Here is a 21926-nt window from a genome sequence, read left to right on the forward strand (position 1 = left end):
ATAACTCTGATGTTTGAACATAAACGATTATCGCAGTTTCAAAACTGCGCAAATCATTTATATTCAAAACTTTTTTGGCGTCGATACACTAGGTACGTGCCAAAAATAATTCGACACCCTACGCAGAATTTTGGGATTAATCGATACCCCACATTTTTTGCTTCGAGGCTAAAGAGGTCATTCACTCCCTTATGATTAAAATAACGTGAATTGATTTTTTTTTTTTTCACTTCTATATGATGATTTAACCCCAGGGGCTCACATCTGGTGAGTATGGGATTGGCACACCCAGGGTCCTGAGCTGGATATCATCATTCTTCTTTTTCTTGGTGATTCCCTTCTACTTCTCTCTCTCTCTCTCTCTTTCTCTCTCTCTCTCTCTCTCTCAGGGTAATTCAGAAATGTTTTTTTGGCTGGTGCAGCATAAGCCTCAGGCTTCCTTGCACCATATGGCTAGTAATAATAATAATAAATCTTAATTTTTTTTTTTTTTTTTTAATTTTCCCTCGTAACACTGCCTTAGAAAATCCTGGGACTGTCATTATTGAATAATTGTATTTTAATCAATCAACTGCATCAATATACATACAGTGAAAGAAAGGAAATACAGTAAAAATAATGCTGATATGGTTCCGGAATTTGGCAACACCCTTTGGGACATTAACTGACATCCATTTTAGAAAGCACTGGATCAGTATGTTAAATTGATCAATAGAACATCCAATAACGTATCTGTTACCACTATAGTAAGCATTTCAAGATGCTATAAAAATGTGCGCAAATATTAGCAAGCACTTAAGAAGATGATTGGATGACCGTCTAAGAGTGTGAAAAGCATTTAACATGTGTGTAAGACAATGTTATGTATAGCTGGCGGACTTTGAAAGGTGCATTGGATTGTCAGAAGCGGGATGGCAAATCTCTGTTCCTGTGGGTGATGGTACACAAATGGTTCGACGCTGTTAGCAACACTGGATGCAGGAAGACACATTGACACGTCGCCCCCCCCCCCGGGATTTCGTATCATCAAAAGAACATCAGAACGAGAAATCTATAGATATGTCAAATAGTAAGAGGAAACAGGTCTGTCACACTCTGCCATATTTTCAACATCGTAACGTAATCATGTCTGTGCTTGTGTCTGGGAGCACGATTAGCAGGAGACTAGAGAAGTGGGCTGCATTCTTGCGATTCGTTGCCTCTTCTACTCTAGTGCCATTCCATTGTTGTTTGTCTTCAATTGTGCAGGATGAAAGCTCCTTGGACACAAAACAAAAATTATGGTATGAGCCATCAGTTGCAATAGATATTCACCACTGATTGTTATTAATGGCACATTGATAGCAAGACACTATGTTTTATCCATTCTAAAACCAGTGTCTAAAATCTGCCCTTTATAGGCTTCAATATTATTTTCCAACAAAAAAAAATTATGATATTAGGGTCCCCTGTAATTGATTACATCTTCCCATATATTTATTTTGTCTGTAAATTGCGTGTGTTTTCTGATTGATTTGCCTGTTTGCTGGACGAAAAACCCTAGTTTCTATGGGGGAAAACCATTGCTATCTACCCCTGAGACCGACTAATTCAGCCGCGGACTGAAAAAAGCCCACTAAAGTTCCTCACGTCATTGACGGATTCGAACCCGAGTCTTTTCCACTTGGTGTGGGGAGGACGGTGACGATACCACTGTGCTACACACGCAGACACTGTTTTCCAACAGAACAATGTCCACCTACATTCTATTTACTTGGCCTGCATGTTCAACAAATCTGTTCAGAGTATCTTCAGACACTTTCAACTTCGCCCATCAGTGGCCCGAGGTAAAATGGAATGAATTTGAGGGGCCATCCAAAGAAAAAACTAATAAAGAACATTTTCAATTTCATTTTATTGTGACAACAAAACAAAAAAATTATACGACATAAGAACTAAATATAAAATTTCATCAAAATCGGTAAAACCATTTTTTAAAAAAACCTAATTTTCAAATTAATCTTCAAGTTCATTGATCTTGGCAGGTAGAAAATTCTGTTTCTGATAAAAAGCACTTAAAAATATTATTAAAAAAACAAAAATCAAGTTATTAAATTAGGGTTACCCGTAATTGATTACGTAAACCCGTATTTTTTTCTGTAAATTGCGTGTGTTCTCTGGTCGATTTGCCTGTTTTGCTGGACGAAAAAAAACCCAGTTTCTGGGGAGAAAAACCTTGCTATCTACGCCTGAGACCGACTAACTCAGCCAAGGAGTGAAAAAAGCCCATTAAAGTTCTTCGAGTTTTCAACGGGATTCAAACCCGGGCCTTTTCCACATGGTGTTGGGAAGACGGTGACGATACCACTGTGCTACACGCGCAGACCAATAAAAAAACAGCAATGAGTTTTTGAAACAGTGATTTTGGGGCCGCTTCTGATTGAGGGCCCTAAGCAGATGTCTTTTTTGCCTAGGCATAAATTCCATCCCCTCCAAACATTTTTCGAAATGGTCCTCTGCACGTTAACAACCGTACCGTACCATTTCCAACCATTGTCTCCCAATGCCCATGATCTCTCTCTCTCTCTCTCTCTCTCTCTCTCTCTCTCTCTCTCTCTCTCTCTCTCTCTCTCTCTCCCCCGATTGGAGAACTGGCTATATGGTAATTTCACTCACTGTATGCAAACTAGCACTTTCTTCGAGCTCTAAGAGCTACTCGTGCACCACACGAACACCTCTGATACATACATCTTTCCAATGGATAGAAGAGGAGTTGTGAATATCAATTCAACTGATTGGTGTTACACTGTAGAATGACACCAATCAGTGGTATTGTGAACATAGAGCCTTTAGCTACGTGGATGTATAGAGTGACAAAAGCTAGAAAAAACCTCTTGAATAAAGAAACATTTTATTTATTGGAGAATTAAAAGTATATTTATTGTGAATGCTAGGCTATGGTATTTATGTCTGTTTATATCCTAAACATGTTTTAGAACATTGTTTCGGTGTTAATTGAAGGCAGTCACGATCGTAAAAAAAAAAACGTGAGTGTTCCGCCTACGTTACCTGGGGGTAAAGTACTGTATGCGGACACTGTTATGTGAATGATAGATAAAGCCCATTCGAAAGTTGTCTGAAAAGTGAATTGGTGCCATAGATGGCAGCACTGTGCAGAATGAATTTTGAGATGTATATGTCTTCCTTTTACTAGAAGCGTTTGGTTTTGTGGATAATTTATTATTATCATTATTGTTTGGTTTATAAAATTGTATATTTAGCTCATGTTGTTTTATAACAAACCTAAGCAACCTTAAATGAGCCTTACATATATATATATATAGCATATATATATATATATATATATATAGCATATGTAACAACCTTACATATATATTACATATGTAAGTTCTTAATTTTCATATTCAATTTGAATAATTAATTTTTTGCCGGTGCATACTTCCTGGAATGGACATCGGTGGGATTGTATTTTTATTATTAAATGCATCGCAAACACTAGGTGTACGTTATGATTTAATATGAATGATTCGGTCAATTTTTATAAGGGCTATAAAAAATAACAGCAAAATGATAACAAAACCTGAAAAAAAAAATTCATCAATGGAATTATCGTTATCCACTGATACATAAAGTCTTGGGGATAGAGGCTATGCACCCTATGCCCTTCTTTAAACAATAAATATATTGGAAAAAATCGTAATTTTTAATGTCCTAATATTGGAGATAGGGGCAATGCACCCTATGCCCTTCTTTAAACAATAAATATTATATTGGGAAAAAATAATAATTTTTAATATTTTCGGATATCATTATATTGTGGCATGTACATTTATATTATTGCCCATGTGCATGAGGACCATACACCGATGAGCCAAAACATTATGACCAGCAAGTCGTTATGCAAATCGAATCAACTGCAGATGAACTATGTCATGGGTCGGGACACAATATAAAAAACACCTGATACTGAGCTCCATTAATAAGTGTTAATCTTGTTCTTCAGATGGGAAAGGCAGCGGACTTAAGCAAGTTTGACAAAGGCCAAATTGTAATGGCCAGACGACTGGGTGAGAGCATATCCGAAATGGCACAGCTGGTGGGGTGCTCACAGTCAGCCGTGGTTAGTACCTACCGAAAGTGGTCTGAGGAGGGGAAACCCACGAACCGCCAGCGAGGTGTTGGATGACCATGGCTCACTGATGCTTGAGGTGGGTGAGGGCTCTCCCAGATGATACGTGGCAACAGAAGGACGACTGTGGTGCAACTCACCGGTAATTGGAATGCTGGTGATGGGAGTAATGTGTCACAACACACAGTACATCGAACCCTGCTGAAAATGGGGCTGCGTAACCACAGGCCGCTCCGAGTGCCCATGCTAACTACGGTTCATCGGCGACACACCTACAGTGGACACGCAGGCATCGAAACTGGACTTTGAGTGATTGAAAGAAGGTCGTATGGTCCAATGAATCACGTTTCCTCTTACACCATGTGGACGGCCAGGTAGGTGTGCGTCGTTTACCTGGGAAAGTGCTGGTGCCTGGATGCACCATGAGATGAATACAAGTCAGTGGCAGCGGTATCATGCTGTGGGCAATGTTCTGCTGGGTTACCCTGGGTCCAGTCATCCATGTGCCAGGCACTCTGACGTCTACCACCTATCTAAACATCATTGCTGACCCAGGTACACCCTTTCATGGCAACAGTCTTCCCCTCTGGCAGTGCTGTCTTTCAGCAGGATAATGCACCATGCCACACTGCCCGGGTTGTTCGAGACTGGTTCGTGGAACATGAAGACTTCCAACTATTGCCCTGGCCTCCAAATTCCCCAGACATCAATCCCATCGAGCATCTGTGGTTTGTGTTGGAACAGCAACTCGATCTGCAGCGTCTGAACCACGGACCTTACAGGAGTTAAAGGATGTGCTGGTTACATGTTGGTACCAGATACCACAACACACATTTAGAAATCTTGTAGCATCCATACCTCATCAGGTACGAGCTGTTTTGGCTGCATGTGGAGGACCATCATCATATTAGGTAGGTGGTTGTAATGTTTTGGCTCAACTGTCATATTTGTAACCAACAAATAATGTTAATTTAACTGAATTTGCATTTGATTTGTTTAATCTTCTGCTGCTAGCATGGCACCTGACAGACACTACTTTTTAAAAAATTTTTTTTTTTTTAATTAATAAACGAAATCAAATTCTCCTCTGGTACCTTGCCCCCAATATTTTCTGACTGGTTATACAGTATTTTCTGTTTTCATTTTGATATACTATTAATTATGAGACGTTAATTTTTTGTTTGGCATTTAGGAGATGCCAGTTGAGCAAATCATCAATCTCCCTTCTAATAAACTCTCATTTCCACATGACCAACTGTGAGACACCAGCATCAGGTATCTAATCTTGTCGTGCAGCTTTGGATTCACTGACTAAACATGAACAACTTAAAAAAAAACAATGTAGGACTATCTAGACAGGAATGTAGTTATCCTGCAGTCACAGCATGGATTTGTTTAGGGGCAATCTTGTCTGACTAATATGATGGGATACTATGATGCAGTAACAAAGGAAATGGATGTAAATAATAAATTTAATATCATATACTTGGATTTCAGGAAGGCTTTTGATATCATTGCACTTAAAAGACTGCTGTATAAATTGGAACAGTGTGAATTTATGGGAAGTTACTCCTATGGATAAAAGGATGGATGAGTGGAAGAGGATAGAGAGTAGTTATTAATAGACATTGCTCTTCATAGACAAATGTTATTAGTGGAGTTCCCCAGGGTTCAGTGCTGTGCCCATTGTTGTTTTCTGTATTTATGAATAATATTGATGAAGGTATATCAGGCTTAATGTTTAATTTTGCAGATAATACAAGGTTGGAAAGATGGTTAATGACAGTAATCATGGAAAGCTACTAGAACAAGAGCCAGAAAAATTAGGCAGATGGAATGAGAAGTGACAAGTGAAGTTTAATATTGACAAATGCAAGGTATTGCATATACCAGCTCTGTGATACTACATTCCAGATAGTAAAAAATTAAAAAGACATGGGAGTAATTGTGCAGTCAGATATGAAATTCTCTGAGCAGTGCAAACAGGCTGCCAGGACAGCTCATGGGGTTTTGTCAGTGAAATACAGGAATTTTACTAGCAGGGATAAGGAGGTGATTAACCCATTGGACAAGGCAGTGGTTGGGCTGCATCTTGAGTACTACATACAGATCTGGAGGCTTCATTTTATGTAGGATGTGGAGCTCTTGGAACAAGTACAGAGAAGAGCAATGAGATTGGTGAGCAGAACAAAGGGGTGCTCTTACCAAGAAAGCTTCAATTCTGCAAATTGCAGCATCTGCTGACTAGGCACCTGTGAGGTGATCTGATTGAGGTGCTTAAGGCTTTGAATGGATTGAACAAGCTCAATGCTGATGGGAAAAATGTATTACATAAAGTTATTGAACTCAAGTTTTATTCATCATAAAATTCATACAACTCATCATTGTCAAAACTCCCATCCATTAGCTTGTCCTCGTCTGTGTCTGATGACGAATCACTGTCTTCATATATTGCCTCATCCTCAGTTCCATCTATGGCATTTGAAATGCCACACTTCTTTAATGACTTGACAACGATCTCAATCTTGATATTATCCCAGGATCTTTTCACCCAGGTACAAACTTCTCCTATAGTTGGTTTCTTCACTCTTCCTGCTGGTGTCAAATTGTACCCAGAAGACTTCATCTATTGGTTCCATTTGTCTCTCATGTCAGCTTTGAAGGGTTTGTTAATGCTGACATCAAGTGGTTGGAGCTGGGATATCAAGGTATCATGGCAAGTTTTGTTTTTTGCTCTGCAGCAATCTTTGTATTTTGATCAAGCACCAATAGGGCAGGTTTGCATAAGAGCCCACCTGGTCTCCTGCTCCAAACTTTCTCAAACTTCATCCCATCCTGATCCATCCAACCCTTGTCATGAACGTGGACAATCACTCCTCGAGGAATGTCTTCATTGTTTTGCGTTTGAAAATCAGCATAGGAGGCAGCTTGATTCCATCGGCACAACAAGCTAGAACAACTGTATAATGGCTCTTTTCATGTCCACTTGTCTTCACAGTTACAGTTTTCACCCCCTTCTTATCAACAGTTCTGTTACTTGGGACATCAAATTGAAGGGGGACTTTGTCCATATTTGCAATCTGTCCCAACTCAAACTGATGTGTCTTCCGACATTGAATGACAAAACGATGAAATTCAAGGACCTTCTGCTCATAGCTTTCAGGCATCTTTTGGGCAAGTGTGGTGCGTGTATGCATGCTTAGTCCATTCCGTTTCATAAACCTGAAGCACCAATTGTGTCCTCCTTTGAAATCAGTAACTTCTTTTTCATCAGCAATTCTTCTTGCCTCATGCTGAACCATCTTTGTGGACACAGGAATTCCAATTGCCCTTTGCTCCTCAATCTATATCTTCAATTCCCTCTCTAAATTAGGCCATTTTGCTGACTTTCCTCTAATGGCCTTCTTCTGCCGTGGCATTTTCAGTAGGGTTTCTTCTTTCCTTAGCCAGTCTTGGATTGTTTTCAATCCAAGACAATTTCCATTCACTTTTGCAAACTGGATCACTTTTAACTTGAATTCAGCACTGTACGAAAATGTTTTCTGAGCCATTTCTGGGCAGAACATGGCAAAATGTAACCTAATATACCGGTAACAAGTGTAAAACAATGAGCGCAAAGAAAACAAGTGCTAAAAAGCGGGAAATGCAAGTAAAAATAATCTACAACCACTGTATAAGACGCACCCAGTTTTTAGACCCCAAATTTTTCGAAAAAAGGTGTGTCTTATACATGGGGAAATACGGTAATTCAGTGAAATAATCAAAAATTTTATCAGTGGGGGGGACCAAAATCCAACAGCACCTTCCAGCTCCAGTTGATCTGAACTTGTCTCTAATTAGGACAAGCCTCTAAATTCACCCACCATAAAGAAAAAATATGAATAATTTTTGATGTATTTTATTAACATTCTTTATATTTAATATATATTACATTATCATCTACAAAATTAACAAATATTCAGTAAAAACAATTATTGCAGTAAATAGGAAATTGATACCGATTGCCTTTTTAATTTTAATAGCAATCTTTTTCTGCAATAACTACAACAGCATACACTGTGTACATTGCAATGTAGCCCATCATGGCAACAAGGCCAATCTGTTGTCTACTATACAGGGTGTCTTAAAAGTACACGGCATAACTTCAGGAATGAGTTCCTCATACGTAGACAATAAAAATCTTTTAAATAAACATAGTTCTGGAAATGCTCGGTTCCCGAGTTATTAACCGGAATGTCTTATCTCCCGCAGGTGATTTCCTTCATCACAAGGTACTGACTTAATCTAGTGGTTTTCCATTCCGACCATGTACTCAAATCAGGAGCAAGCGGGTGTGCACTTTATGTACGGTTTGGCAGATGGCAATGCTCTGGAGGCTTGTCGTTTGTACCACAAAAGGTTCCCAGAACGAAGATGTCCAAACAGGAAAACCTTTGAAGGTATCCATCGCCGCCTTTGTGAACATGGGACCTTTACACCTTGTGCTGCCGACAGGGGATGATCAAGATCTACAACTCCTGAAGTAGAGGGGTGGACCAACTGCCTGGCCTCCACGCTCACTGATTTAAACCCACTAGATTTCTTCTTGTGGGGCCATTTAAAGTCATTGGTGTATTCGACTCCAGTAGCTGATGTGGAAACTCTCCGCAATCGAATTGTGGCAGGTTGTGAGACAATGCGAAACATGCCAGGAATTTGGCATCTTCTTCGCGAGTCCATGAGACGTCGATGTGAGGCCTGTATTCAGGCAGACGGTGGACATTTTGAACAATTACTATAAGGTGATGTGAACAGTTAAGTGTCACAGACAGACCCTCAAAACTCAGAAACCAAGCATTTCCAGAACTATGTTGATATAAAAGATTTTTATTGTCTACATATGAGGAACTCATTCCTGAAGTTATTCCGTGTATTTTTGAGACACCCTGAATGATGCTAACTGTGTATGTATATGTCCATTAGTATGATTTTTGCACAGTTTTTTCCATTATCCATGTCAAGATAGTTCCAGAACTGAGCAAAACAAAATTGTGTTTCACCATTAATTCTGCTTCCTATGTATCATTTCAGCCTATTTCTTTCACTTTGCCACACATCCTTCACAAAACTAAAGATATGTGCTCCCATCACATTAGAATGTGGAATTGACAGAATTACTGTCAGAATTTCTGGTTAATTTAATCAAATTGACCATACAGGAATTTTTGATGTCCTGCTTAACGTAACATGAGATTTGCATTTGTAAATTAAGACAGTCCCACTCAAATCACAAGATAGTTTGCAACCTAGATTACGTGCAGTTAGAGTTTCCTAACTAACCTAATCTAGCAAAAGGAAGACCAGCTCTTTTTTTCTCATCTTGTGTCTTTGTCTAGCAGTCCTTTTAAATAAATACAATATTGTTCAGCTTTTCATTCCCTCCAAATTTTATATAACTTTATTTAAATGTGAATAACACTTAACTAAGCAACATGAATTTCTATTATCAAGTGAATTTTATTGTGTAAAAAAGTATTACATTAAGTAAGGACTTCCACACAGTAGAAACGTTGCTAATCATTAACAGGCCTTTAAAAAAAGCTGCATGTGTACCTGTATGCACAAAAGATGTTTTATTTTATGTGAAAACATCTTTGACGAAAGTTAAAACCATTTAAATTTTTAAACTCAAACAGCTAGAACCGAAGTTATGAATGATGTAATGTTTTATGCTCACACCTGCTACTTACTTTACCAAATTAATGTTAGTGACCGAGTTAGCATCATTTAAGAAGTGATGTCATTTCCATCTCACATTTTCATTACCAATCAGTTTTACTTCAGTCCAAAATTTAGGAGATGCCACCAAAGCTGTTTTCACTTCAAAAATTGCTGTTTGTACTCCAGCATGACAATGTAAGTCAGAGGAGTTTGCAATATTTACAAGAATATCATTAACCATGTGATTGCTAAATATGGTTAATGGTATGGTTAATATCATTAACCATATTTAGCAATCACATGGGCTTGCGTCCCAGTCACCTCCAATGCATGTGCAGTAGCACACGTTTTTGAATTGTATGACATTGAAAATTCTAAGAAATATGATGAAAACTTTATTAGTTTGGTTTTATTGCTTTTTTCTTATCTATTTTTCTTCAGTATTTTGTAATTGAGTTCAGCAAATCTTATAATAGAACATTGTTTTCAATTCAGTAAAGAATTGAAAACAGTTATTTGCTGAATAGATGCTATGCAAGTATATTTGTTCCATTTAGGGTGCTAGTAGTGTAGGATTATATAAATTTCTTTTCAAACACTGTTAATCATTAGTTCTCACCATTCAAGTTGTGTTCAGCCCACTAGTTGAGAAATGATGTTCTGAACTACAGTAGGACCTTTAGGGATTATGTTTTGGGGAGGAGTGAGAGATCATGGTGTTCAAAAAACATTATCCTATCCTTTCCTTCAGTCAAACTAGCGAGTTATTAAAAGCAATTGGAAAAACTTCCAAAGACAGGATAGATGTGCAGGAATTTGCTTTCAGCCAGCAGTAGTTGATTGTTGGAACAAACATCAGTCTGGTGCTGTGGAAGTGGGTAATTTGAATAAATTTAAGGAGAAACTATACAAATTATTTGTGGATCAGGCAATTGATATGGAAAGTTTTTTTTTTTCTTTTGGCTGATTCTATAAACTTAATATAAGCAGAATTATATAATCATATTTATTTATTTACATACGAGTATTATAAGTAAATAAATACAGTGAAGACCTCCTCCCACTCTAATTGATAGTCACTGCTTAAAGTCATATGCTAATCTAATATTCTATGTAAGGTGTAAAAGAGATGTAACATATGTGTGTGTGTGTGTGACATTAAAACTCTTTTAATATAACTATTCTAAAATTTTCAGGAAGATACATCTCCTGGTGATGAGAGTATTATTTATTCTATTTCCTGGGCACCAGCAGATTTGAATTGCATTGCTGCTGCAACCTCCAAAAATGGAGTACTTATCTGGAATATTACAAAAAGAAGTATTACCCGTCGTATTGAAGATGTAAGTATTAAAATGGATGCTAACAGTTTAATTTTTAACAAAACAGTTTATTAACTTTTGATTTAACTTTTATTCAGGCATGGTTTCCTAAAGCAAGAGTGAAAGACCTATGGCCTACAGCTGGTTATGGCCCTTGATACCTTTGAATGAGTGTCCCTTTTAACATAAACGTAACCAATGTACATATAACACTGTTTCTAGGGTATAGCAAATGGGGCAAATACTTCAGTCTTGGAACTGAATCAATTTATTTTTGTTTTTCATCATATGAAAGGCTTTTTTTTTTTTTTTAAATTCCAAACATGAACGGCATTAGAACCTTTAGTGCTTAAGATAGATTGAGGGTCGAGAAACTGATAGAAGGTGCTTGTTGTCATTAGACATGAATTTTTTTCAGATTTTAATTTTCAGATAATATGTATGAAGGAAGATTGTTCCAGAAAACTGGGGTTGAAGGGGAAAAAAAATGGAATAAGAAAAGTTTGTTCTGTAATTTCAAAATTGGACAGTAAATGGATGTTGACTGAGGCAGATGTTCAGACTGATTTGGAAGTGAGAGGGGAATTTATAGAAGTCAGTTCAGAAGAACAGTGCTCATGAGAATATTTATAGAAAAAGCAGGCAGCAGAAACAGAACACCTATGAGACAGAGAGCAGAGAGACTTTGTAAGAGATGAGTCATTAATTAACCTAACTGCCCTCTTTTGATGGAGTCTAGAAGCCTGAGAGTGGTTGTGCCCCCCCCCCCCCACACACACAGATGTGGGAACAATATTCCATGATGGGTAGATTTGAGTAGAGTGCACAGCTGTTGGCAAGAGCAAAAGAATAACCCTTCTTTTCTAAATGTAGAGGAAACAGTATTTATGTTGTGCTTATGCCAAGAGAGTTTAGAAGTCATGGTAATCCCTAATAGAGATATGTGATCTTGTCTATAAATCTGAGTGTCATTGAAGGTAAGAAGGAAATATCCTTTTGCAAGATACTCTTATTAGACAGTTGAGTTTTAGAAGGATTGAAATTAACTGAGTTACCTTTGCCCCATTGGAAAATTACATGGAGATCAGTGTTTAAGGAATTGGTAGTGGATATTCAAAAAGTTGAAGCCCTTTGTGTAGGGCAAGGTTTCTCAAACTGGAAGGTGGAATGCAATGTGCTGTCATCAACAAACTATAGATAGGATTTCCAGTCAGTAGCAAAAGGTCATTAATATACAAGAGGAAAAGGGTGAATGAAGGAACTGAGCCTTGGGGAACACCAGCATTATTGGAGAAGTTAGAAGACAAAACCATCTACAATTACCTGCAGTGAGAGATCACAGAGAAAATGGATACTCCGTTACAAAAAACAGTTGGCAGTCCATAGAATGGAAGCTTATTTAGATGAATTGTTTTGACATCTTTATGCCAAACATGATCAAAAACCTTTTAAAATGTCAAGAGCAGCTGCTTGAGTTTCACCAAACTTTTCCATTGAATTTTTCTATAGATGTCCAGTATATCACCAATGGATTGATACTCACAGAATCCATATTGGTGATTACTGATCAGCTGGAAAGTTTCTAGATAGTTTAGGAGTTGGTGGTTAATGGATTTCTCCGCTTTAGACAGAGTAGATGCGAGTGAAATGGGATGATAATTGGATGGGAGGGATTTGTCACTCTTTTTCAGAGCTGGCTAGATATGAGGCAAATTTCCAAGCAGAAGGAAAAAACACCAGTTGAATAAGAAAATGCAAAAAGACAACAGAAGAGTCAGGAGCACAGGTTTTGAGAAGAAGTGAAGAAATTCCATCAGTACTTGCAACTTTCTTAGCATGAAGACTGTTCAGAATTCTTCTGGCATCATTTTGACAGAAAGACCAAAGGAGACACTGAGTGGAGTGCACTAGGAATGGTAGAGGTGGTTTAGCAAGATCATCAATATAGAAGTTAGAAGAAAAGTAGGATACTACTAAGTTGCCTTTAGCTGAGGAGACACTAGAACCAACAGGTTTTAATAGAGGTGGAAGTCTAAATAGAAAAGTTTGGCAAGAGACCAGAATGCTCAACTGCCTTTTGGACAAGAAGCAAGTTTTCTGCTCTTAGCCTGTTCAAAATCTGTTTGGAGTAATTAATAACTGCTTTATGATTGTTGCAAGGTTTAATATAGGCATAAAATGAACCTTGAGATTTGGATGCAAGCTAGTTGCAATATGCAACATCGTGAACAGCCTTAGCATTTAGCATAGTTTATTGGAAAACCAAGGTTTAGATAAAAGATGAGATTTTAAAGATGGAATAAAGGATTTCATTCCTTCAAGAATAATTTCTCCGACACAATCTGAATTAATACTGAGATCAGAATATTTAAAACAGTAATCCAACTGAGAAAAGAAGAATAGAAATATCACAGATCATTCCATATTGCATTTTTTTAATGGCAAACAACATGAGGCTGCAAATGGCCATGAGAGAAAGGCCCCATTTGAGAAGATACCATCACTAAGCTCAGGTGCCTAGAAGACCATTCACTTCAATCACATGCTTTGAATGGTGGTATGTAAGAAAAAGATCATGAACATTGGGTGTTTGGTAAGGATTATCTGGTATTTTGTCAGGTAAATGAACAGTCGGTTAGGTGATTAGTAGTTGCAAAATACTCAGCATCCAACTAGCTGTGTCTGTATGACTAGAAAACTGAAGCCAGCTGGAGCTGTGAACATTAAACTCACCAAGGAAAATTACTTTACTTTTAGGAAAGTTGGATTGGAGAAATGGAGCCAAAGGGGTCCAAGTGATTAGTGGAATTGGCAAATCATTAGAGGCAACAAATGAATTTTACAGATTAGGTACAGAGATTTTAATCCAGAAAAGATCAAAAACAGGAGATTCCAAATTACTGTCTCTAACAGGTAATATCAGAGTGGACATATGCACAACTACCACCTTTGAAGGAAAAGGAATTGCACAGTGAATAATTAGGATAACTGAGATAAGCAGTTGTCAAATCAACTGATAATTAGGATTTTGTCAGAAAAAGTAAGTGGGCTTGGTAGACTGTAAGTGTAAATGGACATCATTGAGATTGGAACTAAGACCATATGTATTTGTGAAGTGAATAAAGAATTGTTTGGGAGGTTTAGATCTTCTGCAGATTGGTTTGTTCTTATTAGTTTGACTATTCATGATGTATTCGGTATAAACAAAAAAGGAGAGAGGGATGTGTATGAACTAATGAAATTTTTGGATATGGTATACACACACACACACACACAGCAAAAATATATTCAGCTCCTTGACATAACATGGCCTCAACAATGCCCACTGCATACACATTACTCAGACTCCTCCCAGTCACTATCTGGCAGAGTAGAGGCAGTGAAATTATACATTAGCTGATTCAGATGCCACCCAGAGAGTTACCATAGATTCAGTCCCATCTGGCTTGTGAATGCTGATTTAGAGCTGTACTTTTAAGATGTAAGGAAAGATTGGATTTCGCCATGATGCCCATCATAAGCTCAAAAGACATCAGTCATACTGCATGATGGAAGAGATTCAGGCTGGGCCAGAGTTTTGCTCTGGAGACTAAGCATAGGTTTCAGCTTCAAGCCTCCATCCAATAAGCAAAGTGGTGGTATTGCATCAGTTGATGGGAGTCATCTACCACAGTATTGCCTGGCAACACAGCAGGGCAGAATTCTTCTGTGTGCTGTAGACACCACACCTCAATTCTGTTGGAATAATTATGTCAACGTATGCCTGTTTGTTTTGTTGTTAGCACATCGGCTTCTGTGGCCATAATGCACCTCCCAAAGTTTTTGCATTTTACTCTGATCCAAGCCCAAGGCGGGATTCGAACCCATGACCTTTGGGTTGCCAGGCAGGCACTTTAGGCGCCTCCGTAGCCAGGTGGGAAGGAGCAGCAGTGCATAGCACACGCTTCTTGATTAGACCGGGGTTCGAGCCCATCACCACCAAATACGGAGGATGCGGAAAGGTCAGGGAATGACCACCGCATATCCCGGAGCAATATGGCCTTAGTTGCTAATGCTCCTAAAAAAATCAAAAAACCCCCCCTTGACCCTTCAGGCACTTTACCCACCTGGCTAGCCCAGTTGGCATGTATGCCTGTGATAAATGTTTCATGCCAAATACAATAAGGATGAAGTTTTTTTCAATGTGTATTGTTGATGTGAATTGAATTTCACATCAACAATACACATAATCAAAATAGAAATATCATTCTTTGGATAGGTCTTCTGTTCTTTGTTATGTGGTGTTCTGATTTTAAGTAGCAAGTATGTTTATCCAATACTAGTTGCTTTGGATTATCAAAAATAACATAAAGTGGGCTCTGAATGTATAAATTTTCAAGAGAAATGGACAGATGAATATTTTGTGTTTTTATGACTATGAAAGCTTTGTGTTTAATTTGTAATGAAAGTATTATTGTTTTTAAAGAATATAGCATTACTAGGCATTACAGTTCAAGTTACAATGAAAAGTTTGTGTGGTATCAGTACTCTAAGAAGAGAAAAGGTAACATAATTTAAAAGTGGCTTAAGTTGCAACAAAATGTTAAAAAGTCCAATGACAGTTCCTTTGCATTGCAGGTAAGGTACGTCATTGTTCACCTATTGGCAGACCTTTTTCTGGTTGGGAATTCTTAAGGAAACATGTGCCAAAACTGTGCAAAAGATTTATTTGGAAAAAGGAACTGTTTTTAATACTGTATGTTTGTGTCATGCAACAACGATATGATGAGTTGAAGATATTGACTTATTAAATAAGTAATGACTTATTTAATCAACCCAGAAACAGAGCAGAAGAATTTGAAAGCTTCTGTACTACTGGATAAGAGTAATAAATGCTATTTTTCTCAATTATTGTCACTTCATTATAACAGAATCTTTTTTGGTGGTTAAGAAAACTAGCTAGTCTTAAATATTTTCATGATGCAAACAACAGAGAAATGTTTGTTTTTGTGTGTGATATTATGAAGGAACCTGAGAAGAGAACTTGGACATAATTAAAAAGAGTGACAACATTACAAATAAAATTAAAACGACTGACAACAAACGGTGCTCGAAATATGATTGGGAAGAAAACAGGTTTGAGAGGTGGAATTAAGTAATAAATAGATAAACAAAACCCATAATATAGTAAAATAGTGGAGATTTAATGACAAAAAAAAAAAAAAAAAAAAAAAAATGCAACACAGAGTAGCATGTAGTTTTATTATATTAAAATCCATAATTTCGGATGGATTTAATTAAATTATTAATTACTTATATTGCTATGCTACAAATATGCATATCTTTAAAATAGATTCTCCATTGAATTGTGTAATGGTCCAGAAAAATTTTAACTTGAAGTGACTGACTCAGTATGACTAATTTTTGCATAGTAGATTCAATCATAAAGTTCTAACTACATTTTATACTTTTTTATCAGTATCTCAGTTCTCTGAATTATGTAACTTAGTTCTAAATTTAGAAAATATATTTAGTAGTGTATATATTATTGCCATTTGGGGTATAACAGAATCTTTTGTGGTGGTTAAAAAACTATATATATGATATAGATTTTCATATATAAAATAAAACCAAAGTTCCATTCAAAAAACACTGCAATTCCACCAAAATTTCATTCAAGACATTCACGCACAGGATGTAACATGAATTGATATTTCAAGAGTGGAATCCGGTATTATTTATCTTGCAGAGAAGGGCATATGCAAATTTCACATTAATAAATTTTTATTGTACTATTCAGTTTTACACTGAGTGATCACTGAATTATAACCACCTACCTAATACTTCGTAGGTCCTACTTTTGCCCTCAGTGCAACAGCTATCTGATGTGGCATTGATTCAACAAAATGTCAGAAGCATTCGGGAGGTATGGTCAACCAAAGCTGTGTGTAATCCAGTCAGCAATGCAGGTATGGTGATTGGTGTATCCAGACGCCCAATATGCCTTTCCATAGTGTCCCACAAGTGCTCTGTGAGATTGATATCAGGGGAGTTTGGAGGCCAATCGATATGCTGCAAGTTAGAACTGTGTTCCTCAAACCTTCATGCACAACAAGTGCCCAATGGCTTGGCGCATTGTCATCTTGGAAGACACTATCGCCATTCAGGAAATAGTGTAACATAGCAGGGTGTACACAGTCAGCAAGCAGTTGATGATAGTAGAGACCACTGATATGTTGTTCCACATGCACCAGGAGTCCAGGTTCCTGCCAGTGAAACATGCCCCACACCGAACAACCGCCTCTACCAGTCTGTGCTTTTGATACCATGCACGATGGATCAAGAGCCTCATGTTGTTGATGCCAAATCCATACATGACCACCGACTGTGTGGAGTAAATAACGTGACTCATCTGACCAGCACACCTTCTTCCAGGTCTTCTAATGTCCAACTTTCACCAGGCGAGTCTTTTACGCCGATGAACTTTGGTTAGGAGAGGATGCCATAGGGGTCGTCTGCTGGTATAGCCCATGTGTGCATGGTCATGCCAGATATTGTTTCGGGTTGGCCCCATGTTGTATTGGGTAGTCAACTCTTCAACAGTGCTTCACCTGTACAAGTCATCAGATCCGACACTCACCTCTAACATCAACCTTTCGCTGACCTTTGCAGTTTTGCCATCAGATCGTTGTTTGATCATTTTGATGCCATTCCTGGTACACTTTAACTACAGCAGCTCTCAAATATCCCACCAGTTCAGCTGTTTGGGAAATCGAGGCACAAGCTCGTTGAGCACCCACAATCTGTTGTTTATCAAAGTCCGATAAATCCTTCCTTTTACCCATCATGCTTGGAATTGTACTACCTACTGAACTACACATCTTATCTATGCTACGTAGGTCGACTAACTCTGCACTCTCGTACCTCACGTGGTCAATGGGTCACATTCAGTTTTCATAGGAGTGGTCATAATTCAGTGATCACTCAGTGTATATTGGTTATATAGAGATTTTTGGATGCTTCTGGCTACAGTCAATGATATTATCTTACATTGTGGCCTAAATTTTGCACATCCCTGTTTTAAATAATATTTGCACATTCTAACTTAACAGAGTTGATATATTGAGCCTATAGAAAATAATTATTTTACATAGTGACCAATGTGTTGTTTTTGCAAGTTTTTTTTTTATATTTGCCTAAATTTTACATGATTTTATCAAAAAATAAGTATTTTGATAATGTGGCATTTAATATTAAATGCAGTACTGTTTGTCCCATTTGATTTTTGCACCAAGAATACATGGTATTCTGTATCTCTTTCAGCATGGCAATGGAGTGTATGTGTACTGTGTTGCCTGGAATCAAACAGATGCAAGAAAAATAGCTTCTGCTGGTGGTGATGGAACTTGGTAAAATTCTTTATATGCAATTTTTATTTTAAGCACTCTTAGTATAAAATTTAGAATATTTAGCGTGATGACTTATAATTATAGGCTACTTCAAAATTCAAATTTTGACATACTCCAAAATTAGAAATTAATATTAATTATAAGAATAATTTTCAAAATATGGTACATATAGTAACCAAGAATTATATCAAGAAAAATCCAGTAATATGGATAACAAGTTTTGAGTGCATTTTTTCATCTGATTGAATAAGCTGTAATGGTGCAGTTTTTGGATATGCACTCTAAGTGCATGGAGAGAGGGATACAATGTATGCAAGACTAGTTTCCTAGCAGTAGGCTTTACAAATGCTCAAGGAACCAAAGCTACTGCATTTATTTCTCCTGGAGAGGAATGAATGCAGACAATAAATATAAAGAAATAAATTAGGCAGATGAGCTAAGAAATGGCAGTTGAAGTTTAACATTGACAAATGCAAGGTACTGCATGTTGTTGGGGTATTTGTGCAGTCAGATATGAAGTTCTCTGAGCAGTGCCAACAGGCTGCCAAGACAGATTTCAGCATCTGGAGACTAGGCACCTGCAAAGTGATCTCATTGAGATGTTTAAGGCTTTGAATGGATTGAGTAAGCTCAATGCTGATGGTATTCTTCCACTTGCTCAGATTACACATGAGGGGGCATAAAATCAAATTGAGGAAGGATGGTTGCATATAGATGTGTGAAGGTTTGTCTCCAACCAGCAGGTGGTTGAATGTTGGAACTTTCATCTGGTGTTGTGAAAGGGGAAAAATTAATAAATTCAAGGAAGAACTAGATAGATTATTGAAAAGGATGGACAGGTAATGTGGGAAGGTTTTTTTTTGGCTGATGCTTTATAAGCTTTTTTGCATCATATGCCACTACTACTGCTGAAAAGTAATAATAAGTGAAAGTTATTGGAGTTATATTAGCTTATTTTAATATTCCATAATTTTTTGGTATTTTATTCTAATTCCTTTTTTTTTTGCTTCAATTTTTTATTCTTGTGTGTTTTAATAATATAAATCTACCTAAATGTTGTTTGTTTGTTATTTGGTTTTTAGGAGCATTAGCAACTAAGGCCATATTACTCCAGGGATATGCGGTGGTCGTTCCCTGACCTTTCCGCATCCTCCGTATTTGGTGGTCACGGGCTCGAACCCTGGTCTAATGAAGAAGTGTGTGTGCTACGCACTGCTGCTCCTGCCCACCTGGCTATGGAGGTGCCCATAAATGTTGTAAACATATAGATATATACACAATGATAAAATATTATTCTGCTTAAATATTTTTGACTTCAAATAGATTTTCACTAAAAATTGCACAAGCTCTCTCTTTTTTACACCTTAATAAAAATTATTTTAAATAAGTGGATTGTGATGAGTAAATTAATTGATTTTAGGATATTAGGTAAAAAAATTATAAATTGAACCATAACCTTGGTTAGAAGTTATAATACTTAGCTATCTGTGATTTGTTCCATGTTTTCTGTGAATTTCAGTAGCTTTCCTAATGTCTGAGTTATGAATAGACTAAAACTATTAATGTTGACATTAGCAAAAGGTGTGTCATAGGCAACTTCTTTGAGATAATTTAAGTGCAGTGGGAACCCACCCAGTGCCATTATCACTGATAACAACACAAGCACAGAAAGGCTTCTAGTGATACATGTTCAAATTAAAACACATTAAAAATTCTAAATTACTACCCCTGTATTTTAGAATTTAGAATTTGTTAAAATACTATTCCCCCCATTATATATGATGCATGCATGCAAATTCTCTCAAAGAAGTTATTTGTGACATACCTCTTGTTAATGTCTATAATATTAGTTTTAGTCTACTCATAACTCGACCATTAGGAAAGCTGAAATTTACAAAAAAGACTTTTTTTTTTTTTTTGGAAATAAATCACAGGTAATTAATTGTTATAAACTAAAAATAACTTTGCACCGCTAGTCTCTGAATATATATATATAGTTAAAAAAAAGTCAGAGAACAGACCTAGAGCAGGGCTGGCTTCAATGTAAGGTCAAGTAGGCACTGGCCCTAAGGGCACCAAGATTTAAAGGTGGCCAACTCCCCCTAAACCTTGGCACAATTTGGTTAAATTAATCATTCTAAAAAATGAAAATCTTCACATCAGTGGAAGGGGCACACATTCAGTAAATGTGGCCGGCCTAGAGGTGTGTTACACAGGCTATTTCCTGGGCATCAGTGTTATGCAAGGGTATGCCTTTAACTATCAATGTCAACTAACATGCTTTGTGCATGGACTGAGTTCCAAAGCTGATTTGGTTATATTAAATCTTAGTTAAAGATGTCCCAGAAAAGCCTGCAAACTTAAGTGATTGTCTAGTGATTCTATAATAGGACAATGATCTGGTATGCCCTTAAGTTCTTCTCAACGTTATGATAAGGTGAACTTTCAGCTTGGATCAAGTGTTGTGTTTTTCACTCTGAAATCTTCCTATAAGTATGCAGATATTAAAGTTAGATCTCAGAATGCCACAAAATATGGTTCCTTTACTATAAATCTTGTACTAAGATTAATGTGTGGCAAGAGAATAGTCAGAGGCAAAGATGATTAAACAAAACATAGTTTATTAATTCTAGCATATAAAAAACACATGTAAAATACTAATTATACAATGAGCTCTATTTCTTACCAAAAAGGATAAAATGATATACTGTATATGTAAAGCTAATGATACATGTGTACAATTATGTTGGCGTTCTTCATGTGGTCTTCAGTTGGCACTGCTCGTCCTTTAAGAACCAACACTCATCCTTCAGTTTAAGTGCATAGGTACATATGTATATGTACTGTACGGACTCAATATATAACAGTCTAAGCTTAATGAATTACATTAATACAAATGAATTCACATGTGTCTAACACTCTAATTACTAAGGTGTTGTAAGAGTGATACTACATTAGTAAGTGTTCCTACGAGGAGGGATGTTTCTTATTAAACTCTATCAAGTTAAGAGTAAGTTATGAACATCTGACACTTTCATTCATATTTCAGCTATTGTGTCATAAAGTTAGGGTGAGACTTACCAGAAAAATCTTTGCTTCATTCAGAAAAAAGAAGTCTTCTCCAAGTCTCTTCTCTAAGTCTTAGTCTTTGATGATTCTTCTAATAGCTTACATCTGAAAGGCTTTGGGGCCTGTGATTGGTCAGAAGATGAAGGAAGAAGTCTTCAGAAGGCAGAAGTGGAAGGTCAGCAAAAAAAGTCTCTCTAGAAGTCTCTCAAGAAGCAGTCTGAAGTGAGAAGTTCCTGGAACAAGTCTCTATTCTTTGTCTCTGATCTGAATATATATATGTATCCCTCCCCCTTTTAGACTTCTACTATGCTTCTATTG

The 21926-nt window shown here is 37.1% G+C and overlaps 1 protein-coding gene across 1 annotated transcript in view; it reads left to right on the forward strand.

The window, feature by feature from the left end:
- LOC150088053 (WD repeat-containing protein 17-like) overlaps positions 1-21926 on the forward strand; it is a 350289-nt gene that overhangs the window by 97535 nt on the left and 230828 nt on the right. Inside the window, exons 6-7 of the mRNA XM_090369994.1 lie at positions 11026-11172; positions 18454-18539. Of these exons, the coding sequence (XP_090226120.1) occupies positions 11026-11172; positions 18454-18539 (233 nt within the window). The remainder of the gene's footprint in view (positions 1-11025; positions 11173-18453; positions 18540-21926) is intronic.

The sequence above is a fragment of the Mastigoproctus giganteus genome, chromosome 3, assembly GCF_048544385.1.
Source record: "Mastigoproctus giganteus isolate SK-2022 chromosome 3, ASM4854438v1, whole genome shotgun sequence".
NCBI classification, from domain to species: Eukaryota; Metazoa; Arthropoda; class Arachnida; order Uropygi; family Thelyphonidae; genus Mastigoproctus; species Mastigoproctus giganteus.